Genomic DNA, 24,719 nt, shown 5'->3' with positions numbered 1-24,719 from the left:
TCTGTACCCCGGATGGAGAGGCATGCATGGAGGCAAAGACAGTGGGGCGGCTTGGAAGGCCGTATCCAGCATCCAACAGCGGTGCATGCGGTCCATGGAGCAGCGGCCGGCGAGGCGAGCCATAGGCCATCCCTGCCGAGGGCGCCCAGGGCCACCTGTTGCCGGCCAGCCCTTGCAGCCCTTCGCCTCGCCGCCCTGTCGCTCCGTGTCCAAGCAGTGCAAGACGACGCGGGCCCGGCCCGGTCCTCGCAGTCCACCGACCGAAGACTCTGACGGAAGGAGAGCGTCGCCAGTGAACGCAGGCCATGCAGGCAGACGAGACGGTGGAGGCGATGCTTCCCGAGGCGGAGGTGCGAAGTCGGTACAGTAGGCCGCGCTGCGCTAGACCACTGTAGGCGTGGCGGAGGCGCTACCTGCCCGCTGCTGATTCACCCGGATTCGGTTCGGCCGCCGATTGGGCGCTGATTTTATCGATTCGGGGGCGGCGGGGAAGTCCTGGCCCGTCCGGCCGCCCCTGCAGGGCCCTGGCCGCCCTGGCAGCCCTGGCGGACGGCGGGCCGCGACCACGCCCTGTGCGGGCACCGCGGCACCGCGGCCCGCTCGGTCTAGGCCGTCAGGAAGGACTCGCTCTGTCTCTGTCCCGCCCCAGTCTGTTCACCCTGGCCCCGCCGGCCCTGCCGTCCGATGCCGAGGCGTCGTTTCGTCGCTGTCTCTCTCGCACTCACGGAGCGTCTCGTCGGGGTGCGAGAGAGACAGCGACTGCTGGCGGGGCGCGGCCTCTAGGCCCTGCTGCAGGTGGACTCCGAACTGTGCTTGTCTCTCTCTCTCTCTCTCCCTCCCGCACCCCGACGGGACTCCCCGCGTGTGCGAGAGGGACGGGAATCGGCCTGCGAGCGGCGCGGCCCCTGCAGGGCTGCCAACGCAGCCTCGCTAAATCACTCGCCGGCCATTAGACGCCAGTAGGCGTCGCCGGGCGTCGCCCATCGCGGTGATAAGGGCCACTGCACCGCGAAAAACGAAACAAAAACAACACGGCGGCGGGATGAGGCTACGAGGCGGGCCGAATGGTGTCGTCTTGACTCGGTTAGCCTAATGGCGCTGCATTGAAAAGGGGGAAAAGGGGGTGGGTCGTTTAGCGCCAGCGCGCCAGCGCACACCTCCGTATGTTGTTTCGCTGTTCGAGGAAGGCCCGCGCAGTGCCACGCAGTGCGTCTCGGGTGTCTCTGCTGGACTACCATGACCACGTCGGCCACGTCGCCACGGCACTGTGGGCCAGAAGACCGGAGGGTGCGGTCAAAATCCCGGACGCGTTTTGAGCTCCAGAGTCGCTAAACAGGACTCGAACCGAGCGTGTGACCCCAGCAATGGATTCTTCGTTCGGAGAGCAATCCACTGTTGGGGTCACACGCTCGGTTCTAGTTCCATTTAGCGACTCGGGAGCTCAAAACGCGTCCGGAATTTTGGCCGCCTCCACCGGTCTTCTGGCCCACTGTGCACGGGGCTGCGCGCTGCGCGTCGCTACCCGACGGTCCGTTCCGTTCCGTTCCCTCGGACGGTCCTGGCCTTTCGGCATTTCGGGTGCGGCGGAAGGTCAGGCCGCAAAGCGCAGAGCGCCAAGCGCAGCCAGCGAGCAGCGCGCCAAGCGCCAAGTGACGCGGCACCGCGCGCCACGCCGAGGAACTGCCACCTGCAGCAGGCGCACCTAGGCGTGGTGGCAAGGGTGGACGTAGAGAAGGGTTCAAGGGGGGTGGGGATAACAAGATTGCCCACTGACAGGGGCAAAGTATTCGACTTATTGCCCAGGGTCCGCCATGGCGGTCGAGGGGTGACCCACTGTAAAATTTTGTGTACAATGATTGTGTGAATGTGCATAGGAATGTGCAAGATATCTGGCGTTTTCGCCACTCATGTTGCCTACTTTCAGGCGTTTTTGCCACCTGAATGTGGGAATGTGGTCAAATTTTGTTCAGTGACTGTGGGAAGCTGTTGCCCCCTCGGAGGCAGGGCTGCGGGGGCGCTGCTGGTGCTGCTGGCGCTGCACTGCGTCTGGAGGTCTGGACTTCCCCGGGCGTTGCTCGCGTTGCTTCCTCGGCCTGCGCGGCGGGAAAACCAGGTCACATTTATAGGGCAGCCCGATGGCGAGGGCGAGGCCAGGGCGGCCAGGCCGGGCCGAGGGCCGGGCTGGGACGAGAATGGAGAGTTGAGAAGGTCATCCTGGCCGGGGTGGCCGGGGTGGCGGCGCCAACGGCCGGGGCGAGGGCGGCCAGGGCGCAACCTGGAAGGCAAACACTTTGGCTCGCCCGGCCTCGCCGTCACCCCCCCCCCCTCTCTTCCCCACGCCCATTCCAGAGCAGTGGCGGATCCAGGACCGGCCCGAGAGAGGGGTGCGCAAGCATTTTTTGCCTACACTCAGACAAGGTGGTGCCCTGAAACTGACCAACTAAGTCGCCCGCCCCAGTTTTTAGGGCGACTTGAGTCGCCTACTTTCTGGACGACACAGTCGCCTAGTTTCTGGGCGACACAGTCGCCTAGTTTTAGGGCATCTTGGTCGCAAATACAGAGCTTACTTATCTATGCTGGCCCAAGGCATTGCACACAAGTTTGCCTGCACATGGATAAACTCAATGATTTCACATTTGGGTGGCGTCAGAGATGCCCCGAATCTAGGCGCAATGGGTGCCCCGAATCTGGGCAGCAGTGGTTTACATTAGGTCGGACCAACCCCAAAGGTGCTCAGGTTGAGGGCGCCTTGGGCCAGCATTCATAAGTAAGCTCTGTATTTACGACCAAGATGCCCTAAAACTAGGCGACTGTGTCGCCCAGAAACTAGGCGACTGTGTCGCCCAGAAAGTAGGCGACTCAAGTCGCCCTAAAAACTGGGGCGGGCGACTTAGTCGGTCAGTTTCAGGGCACCACCTTGTCTGAGTGTACTTGCTGTGGGCGAAGCAAGGTAACGTGTGGCTTTTTACCGCTATCTTTCATATGGCAGTCTAGGCCCAGACTCTAGGGGTTTGGTCCTTTTGCCTCCCTCACTGGATCTGCGCCTGTTCCAGCGTGTGCTCCATCCCGCCTCGCGGAACGTTCCCCTCCCCTGGCTTTTGAAAGTGCACACGCGGCTCTGCGAGCTTTGCGAGCAGCATGAGGTCGGCTGCGATCGGGGTTCGTTGCTGCCCCGAGGCCGAAAAAGGGAGGGCCAGGGCCCCCTGGCTGCCCCTGGCCCAGCAGGCTGATTCCGAGCACTGCTTTTGACGCTGTCTCTCTCGCACCTACGTGGGACGTGCCATGAGTGCGAGAGAGACAGAGCGACGAAAGCAGTGCTCGGAATCAGTCTGCTGACTGCCTCGCAGACTTTTCATCACCACCGTCGTCCATCACTGCCCCGGACGGCGCGGACAGCGCCCAGGGGGGTCTTGGGCTTCGGCCCGGCTTCGGCTTTGGGGGCGACTACCCGACGTGGTGTCGTCTGTGCGCTGCCGACTGATGCGATCCGAAACTCGTTTTCGCCGCTCTGCCTCTCTCGCACCTGTATGGAACGCCCCACGAGTGCGAGAGAGACAGAGCGACGACGCTGGCGGGTCTTTTCCTTCCAGTGGCGCGGACACGGACCAGAACCTCTGGACGACTTCCGGGCCGGGCTGGAAATTAAAATTTAACACTATACATTGCACATTAGCGCGTGTAATGGAAGTCCGAGGCGCCGCGGCGACATGTTTTACAGTGGGGGAGGGAGCCCGGCCGCCCACATCAAGTGAGTCATTTTGGAGGCCTGCCTCTAATGGCTTTCTGGCATCCTCGCGCTCCAAGAAAACGAGACGGAACGCAACTGGGGGTTGCAAGTCGTGGCTTTGGACTCTTTGCCTCCGCAACGCTGACCTCCTGATGTGGAACGCTGACTCCACAGTGAGCGCCACTTGATTGTGGGTTGATTGCCGCACCGGCAAACGAAAACGGGGCGTTCGTTGGGGGTGCGAGAGAGACGGAGCGCACTGTCCCCCGTCCACACAATGCTCGTCAAAAAGTGCCGGACGCGCCTCCCGCCGGAAGCTGTCCTGATTGGCCGGCCGCCGATTGGCGCTGCAGTCTTGACGCGCCGCCGCCACCGAGGCCGCCACGCCCGGCCACGCCCCTCGCGCCGTCTCTGTCGCACTCGCGGGCCGCGCCGCGAGGGTGCGAGAGAGACGGAGCGATGAATCGCTGCGTTCGGCCCCACACTGTCGAGCGCAGCGCCCTCGTGCATTGCTTGCTGCCGGCGCTTCCGAAAGGCGAGAAGTCGAGGCAGTCACCACCCCGACGGCAGCGTGCTGCTTCCGTTTCCTAACGTTATCGCTGGCGGCGGGCGTCGCGCTGCCTGTCCGCCCGAGCTGGCACCCTTTCATGCGCGGATAGGGGGGGGGGGTGTTTGCCCCCCCCCCCCGCAAGATAGCCGCCTGAAAGGCAGACAGAAAGTGCTACTTTGCCCCTGTAAGTAGGCAAACAGTGCTTCTTTGCCCGCCAATAGGCCGCCTCTGGTTCCGCCACTGCACCCTTTCGGACCGGGCCAGTGCGAAAGCCTGCGAAACAGCAATTGCTTTCATACAGCGGGGACACTGGAAAAGGCCTCTGCATGCCTCCTGGCGGCGCGAGTGCGGACAGCCGGCCGAGCCGGCCTCGGGGCCAGCGGCGTCGGCGTGTGTGTCGCGACGTCGGGACCGTGTCGGGACGGGCACGTCAGTGAGTCAGTCAGTCATTGAGTCCGTCTGTCAGTCAGCAGACTGTAAGTCCGGCGCGACCCCGCCCTCCGCCCACCTGCATGGCAGGCCTGCCTACCGCCCTGCAGCTACACCACACGGCCCGCTGCAGTGGCACGGTGCTGCACGGTGGCACACGGCGGATTCCCCCTCCCCGCACCCCGCACCCCCGCATTGCGACTCGCCCGGGCTGCTTCGTGCGCCCCGTTGCTCTTAGTCTAATTGTATGAAAACGGCGAAAAACAAAAAAAGGTCGCGAGGGGGGGGGGGCAAGATGCGTGACAACGCGAAATTTTCGTAATGCTGTACGCCGTGCGGCAGGCAGTGAGGGTTGTGGGGTGCATGCACCCTGCAGGGCGTTGCCGTGATCGGGGCGCCGCGCGCGTCTCCAACAACAACAAGGATCCTGGTTGTTGTTGTTGTTGGCCTGGACAGGCGCGCCCTTGCAAGTAGTCAAAAGCCCCCCCCCATAGGCCGCCTCTGGATCCGCCACTGGGCCTGGACGGCAGCGATGATTGTGGGCCGTCCAGATCGGTTTGTCGCTCTGTCTCTCTCGCGCCCTTAGTCCGTGAGTGCGACAGAGACAGAGCGACGAAACTGGTCTTTTTGAATCGCTCGGCAGTGGGCGACCGGCTGGCCCAGTGCGTATTGGATGCTATTGGAGTCAATGATGATGACTCGTCGGCGACGTCGACGCCGTCCTGCCCGAGGGACGCCCCGCGACGGGCAGCCGACTGACTCCGAGAATCGTTTTCGTCGCTCTATCTCTCTCGCTCCTGTACGGGAAGTCCCACGAGTGCGAGAGAGACAGAGTGACGAAAACGACTCTCGGAGTCCTTTTGCCGCCGGGCGAGGGCGGGCCGTGGGGCGGGCCCACCGGGGGGTTGTTGTAGTGTGATCTTTAAAGCCCCTCCCCGGTCCCCTCCCCCCACCCCCACCCCTCCGCTGCGATAGCAGGATGTTGACCCATTTCCACACACCCCTGGCCGCTTCGCCGCCTTGATGGGGCAGAACCCGTGCGTGCCACGCCGTGCGCGGCTAGCGGGCACCGCGGGCACCGCGCCGCGTGCCTTGCAGTGGAGTGGCGCCACATTCCCCATTCGGCTGCCATTCGGTGCAAGGGCCGCCAAGGACCGCCACTGCAGGGCAACCCGGAGACGGGCTCAGGAAGGGGGTGTGTGCAAAGTTGCCTGCTCAGCCGGCCCTCCTTACCTTTCAGGCGGTTTCATGGGGGGCCCGCCCCACAGTGGGTCAGCCAGAAGACCGGTGGAGGCGGCCAAAACTCTGCCTTTGAAATCGACGACGTTGTGGACGGATGCGGTTTGAGAAAACGAGTTCTCTTGTTGTTTTCGTGGTCCGCCTCCGCCCCCTCGCCTTGCTCCTGTGCCGTGGCAGTGGCTGCAGTGGCTAGTGGGTGTGTCTAATTTAACGCGGCCCATTTAGCCACGTCTGTTTCCGCAAACATTGTCCCGGCCCTGCCTCGGCCCGCCGCCCTCGCGGCGCTTTGCGAATCGCCCGGGCCCACAGTGGCGTGCCGTGCCGTGCCGTGTCCTGCCCGCCGTGCGACATTTCACTCTTGGCCTGCGTCCAGTGGGCCATGGGGCGGCACGGCGCGGCACTTGCCCGATGGATTCCGCTTTCGGATATCGCGAGCAGCCGAGCAGCTATATAATTTCACATGGAAAACCTAATTAACTAGTTTAGGCCTAACAAAGAAACGCAGATTGTTATAACGAATATTTTGAGCATACATAAGATTTCAAAGAAAATGCTTCGTATAATTTACGAATCATTTCTTCGTATAAAGTAAATCAGTTCGTACTATATGCTCAAAATACTTCGTACGGTTTTAAGCGTGTTGACCGAAGAACGACGAAAAATAGTGGAAACATTCCAATCAATTTACCCCCACGCGGAAGCGACCATTAAAATCTCAAAAACCTTGGCATTGGGAACGGCTTGGTAACGCAACTGATGCGATCCTTGAAGGGCCAATTGGCCTGTTTTATGCTGTTTTCCCAGCCGCGCTGCGCGCTCTGCGGTGCTCCAACAGGGAATGAATGGCCCCGTCTGTTTATTTGCGCTCGCAGCGTATTGCCGGTATCGCTCAGCAGGGGCTACTCGGAACGAGGTGTAAACGTCGGTCGCACTCGGATGCGTCGTGACTGACCAGCCAAATCGACGCAGGCTGTAAATTGGCTCCGTGGAGCGTCGTAAGTTTTGGCGACGGCCAGGGAACGCCAGTAGACAGCAGTGGGCTGTACACATGTACATGCATTTGCATCTCAGCCGGCCTGCGAGGCACCCACACACAACCACACTCTGCCCCTGTAAGTAGGCTCCGGCTGGACCACTGGGTGTGTCCCTCTGGTTGAGGCACGGCCCCTGATTGGCTGCCGCGGCTCGTCTCCGGAACCACGTCGGGAGGTTGGGACGTCAGGACGTCGGCCCGCGCCGGCGAGCTGCTCTCTGCCACTCCATGCGGCATTCTTGGTTCCCGGCCCTGGCCGAGGCGGCCGAGGCCCTGCCGGACCAAATTAGCAGCCCCGCGCCGTGTCCGAGGCGTGGGCCCCACTGGGCCCCACGGGGGGCCGCGGTCCCCGCCAGCGCCCTAGCGCTCGCGTCATTGTGAGTGTGTGAGAGAGACAGAGAATGTGTGTGTGTGCGTCCGAAAGCCCGTCGCGGCACGTTCCACCCCATCCTGAGCGGAGAAAAAAGCCCGTGTTGATATCCGCCCACGTTGCCCGGGGGAAAGGGGCGGGGCGGAGCGGCAGAGCGCGCTGAGACGGTCCCGCGCGGTTCAAAACAAGGTTCGGTCGGAAGAAAGCCCCTGGAGTTTTGTCGTGAGCACCGACTTAGCAGTCGCCGTTTTCAACCAGTATTTTTTTCCCTTTCGAGTTTTTCCGTGGCGGCTTTCGCGATAGCGTGTGACTTCCGCCGCGAGGACAGTAGTGCAGCGCGTCGGAACGCCTCGCCCGGCCCCCGGCTGGCCGGCCGCGCCCAGAGGCGTTTGCGTCGCTGTCTCGCTCGCACCCATGCGGGACGCCCCACGAGTGCGAGAGAGGCGGAGCGACGAAAACGACTCTCGGAATCAGTCTGCCGGGGGTCTTGCCGGCCTACTGCCGTGCGGGGAGGCCGTCGTCGGCGTCCTTGGCACGACCCTGACGTGTCAGATTTTGGGGCGGTGGTCATGTAGGCGCGCCCGGGGCGGGGCGGGGCGGGGCCCGGCCTGGGCCTGGCCTGGGCCTGCAGGGAGTGCTTCGCCACGGCACGGCCTCTGCCGTGACCCGCACCGCGTTGAGTAAATACTTTAATTCCGGTCTCACTTAGGAATGAAGCACGAAGACAGGAGCGCGCGGCATGGCATGTTGCGTGCCTCGCGGTGCCAGCGGCCAAGCGCGCGCCGGAGGCACGGCCAGGCTGATCCGCGCCGTGGCCGCGAAGGGGGTCATGCTGTGGGTGCGGTCATTTCAGTGCAGGTCGGCCAGGGCACGGCAGTAGCGCGATTCCGCACACCGTTTTGTCACTGTCTCTCTCTTTCTTGCCCCTACGGCGACGACACACCCCATGAGTGCGAGAGAGAGCGACAAACTCGACGTCGCGGCGTCTGGGCGGCGCTTCTAATGGAAGCGGCTATTGCAGGTGTGCACGCCACGGCACGCCACGCCACTCGCACGCGCGGCGCGCGTCCCGCTGCATAATGAGGTGTCCCTGGTTCCCTGGCGTCCCTCGAGTGTAGGGCAGAGGCATGTCGCCCGAATGCCTACCGATGTCGCCGTTTCCACAGCACGGACCTCCCTGCTTCCGGCAGTACACTGTAGTCGTTGGTCTACCTTGGCCTACCTGCGCAGACTGATTCCGAGAGTCGCTTTCGTCGTTCTGTCTCTCTCGCAGCTGTGTGCGCCCCGCCTTATGAGTGCGAGAGAGACAGGGCGACGAAAGCGACTTCAGTGTGCCGCGGGGCGCAGCGCGGCTTCCGGAGGGGCACTCCTGCCTCCGCGTGCACTGGAAGTGCTTGCAGAGCACACACTGGCCCTCGAGCAGCGAGAGCACGCCGCTTGTGCACGTGCTTTTCCTTGAGTTCTAGAGAAGTTTAACGCGGAGCAGTTGGGTTTGCCTGTCCTGGCGCGCCCAGCCACCGCAGGGGCGTGGCGGTTTCGTCAACGTTTCGTCCGTCCCCGTGCGACGCGTAACAACAAGCGGTGCGTTCCTGTCGCCGTTTATCATCTAGGCCGTTGCCGTTGCCAACCCCGAAAACGCGTCAACGCAGTCAACGAAATTCTCGGTTTCGCCGGTTTTGTGTGTCATTATCTCTCTCTAATCTGGCAGACGAAGTGAGCGGCGTTTCCCGCGTTTGCCGATTCGACGACACTCGGTCCGTCGCCTGTCTGGAAGTTTATGATTGTTGTTGTTTTTGTTTTCGTGAAATCTCGAAGCGACGATGCAGCGGCGCGGCCGATGTGTTTTCCCGGCCGATGCGAAAGCGGTGTCGTCCTAAAAAGGGCGCGAGTGAACATGCGACAAGCGAGGCGAGGGCGGCGGCGCGCGGACCGGCGTCTTCTTTGCTTGTCCTCCCCCGGGACGCGGGGCGGCGCACAGTGGGCCGGAAGACTGGCGGAGGCGGTCGAAATTCCACACGCGTTTTGAGCTCCAGAGTCGCTGAATGGGACTCGAACCGAACGTGTGACCCCACCAATGGGCTGCTCTCCGAACTGGGAATCCATTGGTGGGGTCACACGTTCGGTTCGAGTCCTGGTTAGCGACTCTGGAGCTCAAAACGCGCCTAGAGTTTTGGCCGCCCCCACCGGTCTTCTGGCCCACTGTGCGGCGTGGCCGAGGGCTTAGCGCAGCTTGGCGGCGAAGCAGGGGTGGCGGTCCAGCGAGGCCTTTAGGGCTGCAGACTGGTTCGTCTCTCTGGGGCGCCCTGCGAGTGCGAGAGGGACAGAGCGAGGGGGAGGACACGAGTCTGCCTGCAGGGGACGGAGAGGGGAATCCTCGTCGTCCGACTCGTCCGTCCGAGGCGGCAGACAGACCAGACCGTCTGGCGGCGCCGTCCGCGCGTCCGCGGCTCGTGTGTTTGGGGCGCGGACTTTTGATTTACAGACGCGCCGTCCGTCTCCCCTTTCCCCTCCTCCCCTCCCCCCCCCTCCCCCCCCCCTCCCCGCCTCCCTCCCCGTTGATGACAGGGTGTTTAGAATCGCGTTGACTCCGCCGCCGCGGTGGTTTGACTACAATGTGGGCCTCTCGCGCAGGGCAAGCGCTGTGAGGCGCTGTGCCCGCGCTGTGCCCAACAGCCACACTCGCGGTGACCGGGTGGTGGAGGCCAGAGTGAAACGGTTCGTTAGCGGACTCGGTTATTCTTTCTCGACACGCTTCCCTGCTGACTGATTGCGAAGTGTCGCGTCGTCGTCGCCCTGTCCCTGTCGCACTCGTGGCTCGTTTGGCGGGGAGTGCGAGAGGGACAGCGATTCTTCGGCCAGTCCGTGCGCCCCCCCACCGCGCGGCGCGCCTCGCCAATCTTGACTTGGAATGAGCTCGGATCACAAATGATGCTCTGCTTTTCGCTAGGCTACAAAGTGTTGTGTCAGCGACGTGACGTGGCGCAGGCCCCGGATGAGGCTCTCGATACTAGCGCCCTGGCCGATGCCCTAGTGTGCCCGGGCCCCGGCCGTCCGTCCGCGGCGCTTCGTTCGTTAGCGAGGCCCGGAGGCAGCGCGGGGGCGTCCGTCCACGTCCGCGGGGCGTGCTTGGGCATGCCGGCCACGCCATTTCCCGCATCCGCTTCCGGGGGCTGCTTGCCCCAGCTTGCTGCAGCCCGCTCCGTCCAGGGCGCCCCGCCGCGCCGCGCCATAGTCTGAACAAATTGGGCGCGGGCGTGCGCGAAATATCGGCCAGGGCGCGCTCGATCCTATGGACTGATTCCGAGAGTCGCTTCCGTCGCTCTGTCTCTCTCGCACCGACACGGCACGAACCACGAGTGCGAGAGAGACAGAGCGACGGAAAAGACTCTCGGAAAGTCTGGCGATGGGCACGGCGCGGGCATGCCTGATGCGCAAGGCAGTGAGCGGCGAGCCTGCACTGCACCGGTCGGTGCGTCGGCACACAGCGCCAGCGTGTTGACAGGTGTTCTCGCCGGCCCTGCCAGCCGGGCGCGCTTCGGTACTTCGGGTTCCTCCAGCCGCAAACGCCGCCGGGACGCATTCCTGCGGCGTGCGGCACCGCCACTCCGCCACCGCGGCCTGGCTCGCGGCGTGCCGTACCGCCGGAGTGCGGGCGCCTGCAACGCTAGGGTAGGCCAGCCGCTCCACTGCGGTGTGGCTGCGTTGCCTACTCCGCAGGCAGGCGCCTGGAACTCCAGGGCAGGCCACCCGCTCCACTGCGGTGTGGCTGCGTTGCCGCGGTTTCCTGCGACTCAAGGGTAGGCCACCCGCCAGATTGATGTGTGGTTTCTTTAGGCAGGCGGTCAGGCAACGTGCCTCTCTGCCGCTTCGGCTGGTTAACGGATTCGCTAGGGTCCTCTCCGTCCTCATCGTCTGCAGACTGATCCCGAGAGTCGTCTTCGTCGCCCTGTCTTTCTCGCACTCGTGGGGCATCCCGTATAGGTGCGAGAGAGTCAGCGACGAAAGCGACTCCCGGACCGAGCCTGCTGGGTGCGGCCGGGGCCGTGCCGGTCTGGCCGTGCCTCGCGGTGCGCGGTGCCGCGGCGGCCCAGACGCCACGCCCCGCCCCGCCCCGCCACGTCGCTGGGCCGAGCCTCGCCGCGGCGCTGCTCGCGGACGGACGGACGGGCCGCGACAGATGCTTCGCTAGGCAGACGGCCGGGCGGACGCACGGACGGACGGACAGACAGACAGACTGGCTGCCGCACAGACGCCGGCCGGCCGGTTTGTAAAATAGCGTCCGAAGTGGGGCGACACATGGGCGGTGCGTCGCGGTGCGTCGCGGCGGCGTGCGACACGTGTTGTTGTTCTCGGAGGCGGCCCGCGTGGTGGCGTGCCGGCGCTGCCGGGCCGCGGCGGACGCGCTTCGGACGCGGCCCCGCCACGCCGAAGCCGCGCGGCCTCGCGATGAGTCAAGTCAGGTGGCGGACAGGGCCGGCCGTCCTCACCGACTGCGCTAAGCCGCGGCGTGTGATTTGAGCGGCAGCAACATCGCCGCTGAAGAAAACAAGCTAGGGCCCGCCCTTCCGACAGGGGGCCGGCCCAGCTTGGCCTGCCGGCGGCCTTTTCTCGGGCCTTCGGCCCTCGCATCAGACCCAACTTGGCCAGTCGAAGGTCCGGGCCTTTGGCCCGCTCGCATCACACACACCGTGAGCGGGTAAAGCAAGGTTATCGATGTACCATCGTGACTTAGGCCCGCCCTTCTATTCACAATATGCAATAGTCCTTACACTTTTTACTCCAACTGTCCTTAGAATATGCCCATTTCATTTGTCTCTTCGCCCTCATTCCGAAAATACCCATATTTGCCATGCTCCTGCAACTCCTTGCAATAGAGGCACAGCAGGAGCGCAAAACGAGTCCGTCGCACTTTTTCCCATAATTCATGAAGGCGGGCTCCTGGACCCCCCTTCCGACCCCTCGTTGAAGAGGTCTTGCCAAGACCTATCGAAAACTTAAGTAAAAATTTTCAGTCGGTCGACCCCCTTTTTTGAAGATCCTGATGTGACTAATAGACGAAGTCGGGCTCCTGGACCCCCTTTCCGACCCCTCGTTGAAAAGGTCTTGCTGAGACCAACCGAAATCTGCAATAAATTTCTTTAGTCGGTCGACCCCCTTTTTTGAAGATCCTGATGTGACTAATAGACGAAGTCGGGCTCCTGGACCCCCTTTCCGACCCCTCGTTGAAAAGGTCTTGCTGAGACCAATCGAAATCTGCAATAAATTTTTTTAGTCGGTCGACCCCCTTTTTTGAAGATCCTGATCTGGCCAACTTGTAAAAGCGGCCGATGGGGTCGGGACCAGGTCCATTCATCTTGTCTCGTCGCCCCGATTCCAAAAATACCCCTATGTGCCCTGCTAGCACCAATAATGGCGGAAATCCCCCTCCCGCTCATGTAAACCATGATGCACCTGCAGCAGCCCTTGTGCGACCCGGACGGGATTTGCACCACCGGATTATTTGTTTGGACGGTACTCCTGAAGTCCTGAAGTACCCTCCAAATCTGGTTACTCTAGCTCAACTCCTTCCTTGTACACAGACGCCAACAACAACAACAACAACAACAACAACACACAGACACAAAGGCAAATGCATAGGCCCTCCCCCTATTTTTTGAATAGAAGGGCGGGCCAAAAATACCCCTATGTGCCCTGCTAGCACCAATAATGGCGGAAATCCCCCTCCCGCTCATGTAAACCATGATGCACCTGCAGCAGCCCTTGTGCGACCCGGACGGGATTTGCACCACCGGATTATTTGTTTGGACGGTACTCCTGAAGTACCCTCCAAATCTGGTTACTCTAGCTCAACTCCTTCCTTGTACACAGACGCCAACAACAACAACAACAACAACAACAACAACACACAGACACAAAGGCAAATGCATAGGCCCTCCCCCTATTTTTTGAATAGAAGGGCGGGCCAAAAACACAACACCACTTGTCCATTTAAAAGCGCTGGTGAAATATCGCTATTGATTGAGTGGACGGACATGGCTAGACATGGTTAAAAAAACGGTATCATATGTTTTGGTATTTTAAATCGGTTTTAAACGGGATAAGCAGCATAAGATTTTTGAGCCATGCTGTTTGTTATCTAGTGCCACTTTTTCGTGTGGATTGGTTCTTACAATGCGTCTTAAAAAACGCATTTTTGTAAAAAAAAAAAAAAAAAGTTACGACGATTTTTGGAATGACTTTTCTGCAGAAAATGACATGTCATGCTGTCTTGGCGACACATTTTTTTTTGCGTGCCCCTGAAACGTCACGAAGTCACACCGATACATAGACTGGCTCTCTTGGGAAGAATTCTCATTCGCACTAATCCGCGTGCTATGGCTCGCCGTTCGCACGCCGACTCGTCTTCTTGGGTCCGTCATGTCTGATGCTGCACTGTACACGCTGGATGGCTGTGCAGATGCGGATGGATACTCATCGCCCGCGAGATGCCGCCATGCCACCGAGGGGAAGCGCGAGGGAAAACAATAAAAGGAGAAGACTGGCGGTGTCTTTGGCGAGTTTGGCCTTGGCACTGTGGGTGTCACTGTCAGCAGGCCTGGCTGCCTGCCTGCCTGCCTGCCTGCCTGCCTGCCTTGCTGCCTGCCTGCCTGCCTGGCTTGCTGCCTGCCTGCCTGCCTGCCTGCCTGCCTTGCTGCCTGCCTGCCTGCCTGCCTGGCTTGCTGCCTGCCTGCCTGCCTGCCTGCCTGCCTTGCTGCCTGCCTTGCTGCCTGCCTTGCTGCCTGCCTTGCTGCCTGCCTGCCTGGCTGCCTGGCTTGCTGCCTGCCTGCCTGCCTGCCTGCCTTGCTGCCTGCCTTGCTGCCTGCCTTGCTGCCTGCCTTGCTGCCTGCCTTGCTGCCTGCCTGCCTGCATGCCTGCCTGCATGCCTGCCTGCCTTGCTGCCTGCCTGCCTGCCTGCCTGCCTGCCTGCCTTGCTGCCTGCCTTGCAGGGATCCTTAACTTAACTTAACATTTAACTAACACTGCTTTCATAACGTAACATGAGACAATGTTCGCTAAAGGTTAAGGGTACGGACTGATGAAAGTACTTGCAAAAGTATATCCACACAAATTCAAGACATAAAAAAATAACCTACCCTTTTGAAAAGATGTTAGAAGTTAAGGGTAATAACTTTAACTCTTATCATAACGTTATGATGCCCTTATGAGGTAAGTTAAGGATCCCTGCTGCCTTGCTGCCTGCCTTGCTGCCTGCCTTGCTGCCTGCCTTGCTGCCTGCCTGCCTGCCTGCCTGCCTGCCTGCCTGGTGGTGTGCTTGGGGCCGCTGCCGCTGTCAACGCGGCGTATTATCGGCCCGCCTGTCGACAAGGCTGATACCGGCGGCTTGATTCTGCGTGTTATTTAATTTCTGTCTTGCGTGGTACACGCGTGTACCCGCCTGTACACGAACACCAACTCATCGTGCAGGCTTCGGTAACCTAAACAAAAAGACGCACGTGAAAATTGCCCAAAGCTAGCGGCTTCGTTGTTGTAGCGCGGCTTTGGATTAGACCGGATTTCTGGCCGTCGTCTGTTTCTCTGTCGTCTCGGGCTGGATGGAGGTTTTGCCGGGAAAGCGTTTGCGACGTCGGAAAGGCAAGACCGGTGGCGGGGCTCTGGCCATAGACGGCGAGGGCGCCGTGCGCGCGGTGCAGTGCCGATGCAGCGCCGATGCACTGGGGAGGCGAAAGCGACCGCGCCATCATCTTTTATTGGCGGGAGCTCGAAGCGACACTGGAAAAGGAAATAGCGGGCACGTGTCAATTCAGGGAGGAGTGGTGCACTCTACCTATTGCATCGCCCGCGTTAGTGGGAATCCGGGAATCTGGGAGGGGCTGTATCAGCACGTTAAAAACGATCCCAGGTTTTCTCAGCATCTCTCTGCCAGCATCAGTTTTTAAAGGCCTCACTGCTTCTTTCTGTACTCCCGCCGCACAGTGCAGGCGGACATCCCTGCGCCACGCTGAAAGCCCCTCACACTTACTTATATGGGTTCGAAACAAACAGTGCGACGCACCTTGGCGCTGCCGCCTCGCGTTGCTTCTGTCCCATTTGGCCATTTGGCGCCTTGGCCGCGCCGTGCCGCGCCGTGAAACGAAATGGGGAGGAAGCGAAGGGCCGCCGCGGCGCCGCGCAGGTAACGCGCTGCAGGGTGCCACGCTCGGTGGCCACGCCCCGGCCACGCTCGTTCGGCTCCACGCTCGTTCGGCTCCATGCTCTTTCGGCCCCACGCTCGTTCGGCTCCATGCTCTTTCGGCCCCACGCTCGTTCGGCTCCATGCTCTTTCGGCCCCACGCTCGTTCGGCCGCACGCACGCTCTCTCTTCCCGTGACACGCTGACGCTCCGCAGCAGCCCGGCTGCTTCGCGGCTGCGGGTGGCAGAGCCTGGCCCGAGCGATGCGCCACAGCTGTGGCGGCTCCGCGCTCCGCCCCTGGTCTGCTTCACGTTGAGCGCGGGTCGCCGCGGTGCTGACCCTGCCTGTATCGCTGTATCGCCGTCTGAACTGCCTGACCTCGCCGCCCCGGGCCGGGCCGTGCCGGGCCTTCGCCGCCAGGCGGTACCGAGCCGCCCGTGGAATGCGTGCGGCAGGAGCGACCGCGTTGCACTGGGTTCCTGGCCCCCCCTTCCCCCCCCCTCCTTGGAAGACTCCTGGATCCGCGCCTGCGGTTGGGAAGGGGTGTTTGCGGCGCGGACATCGCTGGCTCGGCGAAGCGAGTATCGGCTTGACAGGGGCGGAGATAAACACCCCCAGTCCTCCCCGGATTGGCGCTCCTGACGCAACAGGGTGGTGGGTGGAAGTAGGAAATGGACATGTGGCCGTGGCGCCGAGTTGGTGCGTTGCTAGTGCAGGAGCACTTGCAGTGTAGGCCACAGCTGCCTCGTCGTGCTGCCCTCCTCCAGTTCGGCGCGCATGGCGGCATGACGCGGCGAAGTGCTCCTGGACGTCCCTCGCATTGCACCGCGGGCCTGCAGGGCCCTGGCCCGCCCGGCCGGTGTAGTGGTCGCGGTCCGATAAGATTAGTTTACTGGCGTTTTGTTGAAGGCGCGGCGGGGGAGGCTGGGGAAGGGGAAAGGGTGCACCTGGCCCATGACGCATCGACGCATCTCGCTTGTGTGGTGAGAGTGAGTGTGTGCGTCCTTTTATCGTTTTCGGCGTTTCACGGAGGGGGCGGCGATGAGACACCGAATGGAGTGCAGGCGTCCCGCCGCGGGGCGGGGCGGGGCGGGGCGGGGTGAGGTGGGGCGGGTCGGAGGCGATAACGCCCTGGCCCACTCTATCAGAGACCACTGGCCCAGTCCCGCGGCGCCCCGCCCTCTTCGCCCGTCGTTGCTCCTGTCTGCGCGCTGCTTTTGTTTTTGTTGTTTTGATGTGAAACATCGTCCTAGCATCACTGCATCAGCAACTGTATGAAAGAAGCGTTGTCCGAAGCCAATACTAAGAAACTGTAATAATGGTGGGAGGCCAAAGTTCGTCTGACCGGAAGTTACGGGCGGCCACTGCGTCCGACTTGAGGTGGATAATGGCACTGCAACGAGCAAGGCATGCGCGAGGCGTCGACCAATGGATTGCTCTCCCTAACTAGGTAGGGTCACACGCTCGTTTCCAGTCCTGTTTACCGACTTTGGAGCTCAAAACACGTCTAGAAATTTGGCCGCCTCCACCGCGGCCTTCTGGCCCACTGTGCGATGGCAGTGCTCGGAATCCATCGCGGGCCGTCGCTGGCGCTGGCAGTGGCGCAGTCTGGCGGCCGAATCTGCAACTGTCCCGTCGGCGGCCTCGCCGTGCCCTAGCCCGATGAACTGCCTCAACATTTTGCCCTCCAGCTCGACAAGCGTTTTTCGTGTCTCAACGAACGCGGCGCCAACCGACAGGCAACGCTCGTCTCTGTAGTCGGCCTGTTCGCACCTTGCGCCTAGAGTGAACAGCAACGTTCAAAACGCGAATCACCATTCCCTCGCGGTGGCGGTAACACGCCGCACCGCGCGGTATATATGCGCCGCGGTATCGTTCTGCCTGCCGAGGGTCCGCACTCACCGCCGCTGTCAACCTTGCTCCTAGCGTCGCCTGAACGTCGTTGGACGCTGCCGCCGTGGCCTCGAAGTTGAACCTTATATCCGCTTGGGCGATGGTGGATAGTGGACAGTGGACATTTCAGGGTGCGACGTTGCCAGCCTGCTTTTGTTTATTTACTTCCTCGTCTTGTCACCCACCACAAATGGTGCTCATCTCGTGTTTTAGCCATTTCTAACTCACTATGCAAGAAATGCAGCTGGAGCAGCTTCAGGAAAGAACGCAATAAGTTCAAAATGATGATATTGTTATTGGTGAGCGGCAACGTCGCACTGAACCAGCGCCTTATAACCGGGAACAGACTCTCCTGAAACGTCCACTATCCACTATCCACTAAGGGCTAAGCGGATACGGGGGAAGCCGTCGCCCGAACCGCCGTCGCCGCCGCCTCTCGAAGCAACGCCGTCGCCTCGAAGCAGTGCCATCGCCGCCGTCGTCGAGGGGCCGTCGCCGAAGTATGAACGTCCGTCGCCGTCGTCGCCGCCCGAGAAGCGCCGCCGTCGTCGCCGCAGCTCGAACATGCCGCCGCCGCTACCCACGCCGTCGTCGCCGCCGCCGCACGCATTGAAGCCATCGGTGCGGCATCGAAGCGCCGCCGCCAAGTAGGCCGTCGTCGCCACCGAAGCCAGGCCGCGCTGCGTTCGTTCACGTCGCCGCCGCTCAAAGCAATATCGGGGGTGGGACCATTGACCCTCCTTTTGGGGTTCCTCCAATCCTCTACTTTGTCCTTCATTGCACGTCGGGTACTTGAGAGTCCATTTCTGGCGCGACTCTGGCGGCCGGCGGGCTGCGTGTGTGGGTCTGGGCCGAGGGTCGCGTACGCACCACACGCACTACACGGGGTGCCCGGGGCGTCTCGGCACGCGCGTCCTGTTTCCTTGCTCCCCGGTTTCCACGGAAAGGACCTCGAATAATTGGGGGCGGGTGTCCTTCGTAACCCAGCGCGCTCTCTGTCGCACACGCGCCCACTGCGGGCCGCGGCACTCGTGTGCGAGCGAGACAGGGCGATGGGACGACGCTTGGGCCTGCAGCACGCCCTGCAGCAGGTGGCGCGGCGTCGCAGCTGTTGCTGGATGCACGTAGGGCTAGGGATGCTAGGGATAGGGAAGGCACACTGGAAGACTAGGAGGTGTGGCTTGTCAAATTTTCCACGCGGTGGGCCCATTGTGCGCGCTCCATTTAGTTTTGTCATTGTCTCCCCCGCCGAAGGGACCGAAGGGCTGCCCCGGGGCTGGCGGCGGAGGGCCGCTGAAGGGCCACCGCGCGCGCTGCCGGTCGTAAGCCTGTCGTAGGGCTCCACCCTCGCCGCGTGCTGCGCAGGTCGTTCGTTTTCCCGCCCGCGTCTCTGAAAGGTTTTTCAGATCCTCTCAGGGATGGCTGGCCTGACCTGGCGGCCGCCCTGCCTGCGGGATGGCTGCTGAGAAAGTGTCGCCGCCGTCTGCAGTCCGTTTCGACTCCCTCCAGCGGGGCTGAGACTCGCCCCTGCTGCTGCCAAGCGGCAAGGGCCTTGTGTTTGCAGTGTATGCGCAGATACACTCTGCGTCGCTTTGCGTCACATCCACACTGAGCTAGACAGCGAGCTGCACACGTCTGGTCGAGTCGGTGTAGTGGGTGGCAGTAGGGCACTGTGGAAAGAGAGTCCCCCCCCCCCTGCCCTCCCATATGGAATGCCCCACACCTTGTTATTGGGTTAATAACCGCCGCCGCCTTGTAAACGGGCCTTTGCCGCGGGGCTGGCGGCGGCTAGAGGCGCTAGAGGCGCTAGAGGCGCGGCGCCGTGTCAAAGGATGCGCCGCGTGTATACACGGCCAATCTGCACCGCCCCCTCCCCTTCCCCCTCTTTGCGCCCCGCGGCTCGTCGGAAGTCGCCGCGCCTCGGACCGGATAATCGGATGTACAGGCCCAGTCAAAACGACGACTCCGCGCTTTAGCGAGAACGGGCCGCCAACTTTGAGTCGGGAATGTTGCAGCGTACCAGAACCAGAGAGCAACCATGCGTATCTTTGTTTTTACTCCGTGAAGTTGTGGCAGCCGCCGCGCAGTAGTGCCCGACAGTGTGCTGCCGCCGGTTGTCTCTCGATTGCCTGTACTTGGGGCCGAGGGGCCGAAAGGCGTCGATGACGCGACGGCCCCGGACCGCCCGCCGCGCTCGCCTTATTACGGGACGGCCTTCTTGCAGTGGGGCGCCGCGACGCGTCGGGGGTCCCCGGTGTCCCCTGGCAGCCCGGCAGCCCGCCTGTCCGCTGGGTGTCCACTGGGTGTCATCGTCGTCTGATGACACGGCGCGGCCACGGGGAGGGGGTGGGGGTGTCGAGAGGACGGCGCTCGTCCCGCGGGGCTGCAAGGGTGGATCCAGAGACGGTTTCAGGGGGGAGGGATGAAGCGGAAGTTGTCTACTACTTACTGGGGAAAAGTGCGACAATTTTTCGAAGCGACGCCTCGATTTCCCCCCCCCCCCCCCAATCCGCGCCTGCTGGCTTTCATTGGAGTTTTGTTTGTTTATTTGTAAGAGTGCATCAGTCGGCGGATGATGCGTGTGATACTTGCCGGTGTCGCTGGCGTCTCTATCCTCGTTAGCGGCGCGGCTGTCTATCCGTCTATCCGGTCTATTCCTGGTGGCCGCCATAGAGACATAGACACAGCGGCAGGGCCCAGGGCGTCGCCCACGCCGTCGGCGCGCTCGCCTTTATATATTTCGTCTGGCGGAGAAAGAAGGGAGAAAGGATTGGAGGTGCCGCGTCTGGTGGACGTTTCGACGGTCACCTCCAAAGTCCGTGCCGCCCTGTGCTCCGCAAAGCCGAGTGTGCGACAGGTGTGCAGTGTACCAGAGTCCCACGTGTGGATACCTGCTCCACGTGTTTGGGAAATCGGGATGGTTGTAGAAAAGTCGTTTGTTATCGGAGTAGCAGACTTTTTAAGATATTTTCGCCCTGAAATTTTTCCCACCCCTTCCGCGCTGGCTATCCAGGCGGTCACTCACCCGCTCCCCCAGTGAACTCAAATGTCAGCCAAAGGGGAGGGGGGAAGGGGGACTGCGTTTGGGGCGCGTGGTGTTGCCGCCCTTGGCCCTCGATGGAGCACTGCAGGGCACAACCGCCCACCACGCCGTCTGCATGCCGTCTGCCGTCTGATTGCGCTCGCCCCGCTCGCCCCCGGGGCTGCGACTTGGCGACTTGCTGTGGTTCCTGCACCTTGGATCAAGCGTGGAGTGTCAGCAGCACCGTGGTATCAGTGACAGTGGTCACTGACAACTGCTACCCTCCCCCCTTTTTTTCCCTTTCCCTTTTCCCCCTTTTTTATCCTCCCGGTGTGACGGAGATGGTTGTGGTTCGGACGTGCCCTGCCCGTGTCCTGCTGCTTCCCCCCTCCCCCCGCGGTTAATGGACTGGCCTTCCCCGCCGTTCATAGCCCCTTCAACCCCATCCACCCCCCAAAAAACCTTCGCTGGTTCTTTTGTGGCCGTCTTTGCTCGGTTGCCTGGCGTTTCATTTTCTCACAGGGAGGAGGAGGAGGCGTGACATTGTTTCGAATCGCGAATTAAAGTTTTTGCTCTCGTTTGTTTCAGGTGTGGCCTTGCGGCAAGATGGAGTTTCGTTTCTCTACCTCATTCTGCTGCTTTACCTCCCTTTTGTGCCACTGCCCACATCCAGAGACGCCTGTAAGTGCCTTTCCTTGACAGGTTTAAGTGAATAAAGTAAGCTCTTTGCACTTTCATTTATTTTTCGTATCATTGACACGATTGTGTTCTAGGCCATGCCGGGCGTTACCTGAAGACTATAATAGCTATGGGGAGCTTGGTGTCTTTGGGGAAGCTCATATTCCAAATAGTTCTGTTAAGTATGCCCCCTTATGCATATTTCCTGCCAAATTGTGAGTAACAACGTTTCTTTGTGAATGTTGAGAAAGACAAGATTGTACCAGGCTATAGAATAAAAGTAACCAATATTTTGTTGTTATTTTTGTTTTTAAATTGAAGGTGAGGACTTAGAAGCAGCTCTGAGAATAGCAGGGCTGGTACGTTTAGACAGCATTGCTGCTGTCGACTGCATGAGATGGGTTCTGCCAGAGACTTTGCTGCTTGCCACCTCCCTCTCTCTTTATGTTGTGTGTGTGAGACCAAGAAAGAGAGATCCTGAAGAGTGCCATGTAGACGTAACAAGAACAGACAGCAATACAGAAAGTCAAGATCCAGCCATGAAGTCAAAGTTTAATTTTCTCACTGCCATTGGTAATTCACTCATTTTTTGCTTGTATCTTTCTTTATTACCCATGTCTTTTTTTTATAATTTCCTTTTTTTCACCAGGAAAGTATGTTGTTCTCTGTGCTCTGTGTGTAACCGGAGCGGTGTGCCCGTCCGTCCTCAATATGGTGTACTATTTGTCCTTCCTTGTTGCTACCACATATTGGTCTTGTTACCGGCAACTAGGGAGTAAATTTGCAATTGTTTGCAAGATTTTGCAAGCCTTTGCAGCCATCCATTTGGTGGTACTGTTTTTAGTGCAAGTTCCTTGGCCCGAAGCATGGTTTAAAATTGATGATGATATTGGAAGGTATAGTCGCCAACTTGCAATTTCAGTAGTTCTTTTTGTAAAGAAGGAAGTTTGAGGTGTCCTGTAAAGTACGTAATTTTTTCATCTTTTGTTGCCAGGTATCTTTCTCTGAAACCAGTGTACAAAACAAACTGCACAGATGATCCACGTACTTTGATAAGTCAAGACCAACATTGGAATATTTATGTGAACCCCTTGGCGGTACTTATTTTATACTTCATTCTTGGATATGAGTATGCCCTTCTCAGGAGACCTGTGGTAAGCAAACTAGGAAATAATAATATTTTTTTTGGCACGTTCTGTCCATCAGTTTGAGGTATTCACTCTGAAATAGTTCTACAATGGATTCATGTGGTGCATATGCTGCAGAAACATCAGTATTCCATAAGGTTCTATCCATTTTCTGGTGCTGTGGTTGGCAATCGTGTGGCATTTGTGGTTTACAATTGTTTACTCATCCTATAGAAGTCATTGTTGCATGATTCTGTGTGCTATTTTTGAAGATTTATAGTAACAACTACTGATGTGCCATTCATTGGAAAGTAGACACAAATCGTAGGAAGGCACAAACCCTTAACTAATGAAAATTCTTTCTTTTCTACTCTAATGAAACTTTTGTGGTAGTATGTAGTTTTTGATGTATTTTCTTTTCCTTTGTCAAAGACTGACCTAGTCACTCAAGCAAAAATATTTGTGTTGGTTGTGGTGATGGTTCTATGTTGTGGTTAATAATTCTTCCAGGATAAAGATTCGGCAAAAGCTGGTGGCATGAGCCGCCAGCTGTCTCTGCGTCTTTCACAGCAAAAGCTGTTTCGAAACTCTACAAGCAGGTGGCGTTCAGCCACCAGAAAAGTTCGTGTATGTAGTGGGTTTCAATTTGTGTTTTAGAGCTTCTGTATTTTAGAAAGACATCTCTGATCTTGTTATCATTTCTCTTTTTCAATCTATTTTAGTAAATTTTTCTTAGGATGTCATATTTCATTTGGTGTAATACTTTGAATTGGATTCTCCCGTAATATTTCTTAGCTTATTTTCTCAGTACAGAGTCTTGTTTTTATAAATGAACATGCCTAATTGGTTTAGTGTAGAGTTAGTTGGTCAAAGATATTGATCTTCATGTTTCGTATAGCACTCTGCTTCTTGATGTCTATCATTTATACATTTCTAGAAATTGCAGCCATTCTTTTGCCTGCATGGGTGATACTTTTTTTTCATCCCATTTTTGAGAAATGTCATTGATGTCACTTTAATATAGTATTTGGTATTTCAGCTTGTCATTCTCCTCAGCCAGGATTTTTTCCTCCATTTCTTTTATTTCTTGTTCCTCATGGTATTGCTTTTGGGATCTGCCATATCAAAATATTGTGTGTCACATTTATCCTGCAAAGGTGGATCACAGCTTATAGAAAAAGTGATTGCGCATATCCTAGCTGCTTTCGTAGCAAAAATTTTAAGTAATTGTTCTTGACTTTCTGATAAGCATTTAAAAGAGATTAAAATCAGGTAGTGTAGATGCCTCATCTTTTACCTATGGGACTGAAACGTCTCCAGTCTGCTAGTCAAATATCTGTAGGCGGAAATTTTTCAGTATTTATCTGAAGTTCCTTTTTATTGCTTTACAACATTGTTGCAGTAGCTGTGTTTTTCTAATGTTTTCTTTTATTGGATGTTTGAAATGTAATTTTTGATTGCATGGAAATTTTCTTCCTTTGCACTAATTTTCCTGCTTGCATTTAACACGCTTCTGTCTTGTTCTTTTCCATCTTCGTTTAGGCCCGAAGTGAGCCCGATTGCCATGAGGAAACGCCTGTATGTATATATGGTTATCTTATCTTTCTTAAAAATTAATTGTAAAGCATATCTTGAAGTGCTGGCAGAATTGATGAAACCAACGCAATGATAATAAGTAGAGAGGGATTTAAGTGCTAAAGTGGTTCTCTTCCTGGTTAAATTTCAATTATTTTTATTTTTTATTTTTTGTATCTCGCTTTTAAATCAGTTTTATCTCTCTACTTGTTTTGTGTTGAAGTTAAGACTTGTCAATAAGGTGTACTGCCTGTCATAGGGATATTTATAATTCCCAACGTGTTCTGTAGGACATTTCAAATAAACCCTAAATTTCCCGCTCTGTTCGCTATCTTAATTGCTACTATATGTTGTCGCTCTTTTTCAATTTTTGCGTCGCAACTTGGAGGACTACGAAATATTTGTAAGAATACCAATATTTTCTGCACTTTTTTAGTGATGTTGGCCCACTCGTTTTTAATTTGTTTTTTAAACCAAAAGTGACTTTTTTTTTTCTTTGTAGTTTTTAGTAGCAGTGTATTGATTGCATCAAGTTTTTGCTCTTAATACTTTAATAGTTAGTAGGTAGATACGTTTATGCTGAGTGCATGTTTGCACCTTAGTTGTTGCAAGTCTTCACTATTGTATCTCATTTTTATGAGATTTTATGTTGATAATATTTCAAAGTCTACTTTTATGTATTGTGTACCTTAAGTTTCTGTTCTTCAACCCCTGTTTTTCCTATTTAGTTGATTCAGGGAGCTCTTCCGACCAAATACCATACCACACGAGGAAGGGGACAAGGTAGTTCTCTTGACCTTGGAGCGATATCTGTAATTGAAGGAACTAGTGGAAGAGAACGTGCCGAGTCGATCCAGTTGTTCCCGATTACTGATGCTTTGCAACTGGAAAAAAGTAATACTCCT

At 58.1% G+C, this 24,719-nt stretch overlaps 1 protein-coding gene across 7 annotated transcripts in view; it reads left to right on the top strand.

The window, feature by feature from the left end:
• LOC117640868 (piezo-type mechanosensitive ion channel component) overlaps nt 1-24,719 on the top strand; it is a 44,592-nt gene that overhangs the window by 1,601 nt on the left and 18,272 nt on the right. For 5 of the 7 annotated variants that reach the window (XM_034377812.1, XM_034377818.1, XM_034377816.1 and 2 more), the window contains exons 3-10: nt 21,023-21,115; nt 21,208-21,327; nt 21,434-21,685; nt 21,762-22,008; nt 22,107-22,266; nt 22,750-22,866; nt 23,782-23,817; nt 24,543-24,708. In XM_034377812.1, the coding sequence (XP_034233703.1) occupies nt 21,023-21,115; nt 21,208-21,327; nt 21,434-21,685; nt 21,762-22,008; nt 22,107-22,266; nt 22,750-22,866; nt 23,782-23,817; nt 24,543-24,708 (1,191 nt within the window). The remainder of the gene's footprint in view (nt 1-21,022; nt 21,116-21,207; nt 21,328-21,433; nt 21,686-21,761; nt 22,009-22,106; nt 22,267-22,749; nt 22,867-23,781; nt 23,818-24,542; nt 24,709-24,719) is intronic. The other 2 variants (XM_034377814.1, XM_034377815.1) reach the window with 2 other exon arrangements.

The sequence above is a fragment of the Thrips palmi genome, unplaced genomic scaffold (genome assembly GCF_012932325.1).
Source record: "Thrips palmi isolate BJ-2018 unplaced genomic scaffold, TpBJ-2018v1 HiC_scaffold_15, whole genome shotgun sequence".
Lineage (NCBI taxonomy): Eukaryota > Metazoa > Arthropoda > Insecta > Thysanoptera > Thripidae > Thrips > Thrips palmi.
Note: the sequence above shows the minus strand (reverse complement) of the source record. Positions and strands in the feature narration are given on the sequence as shown.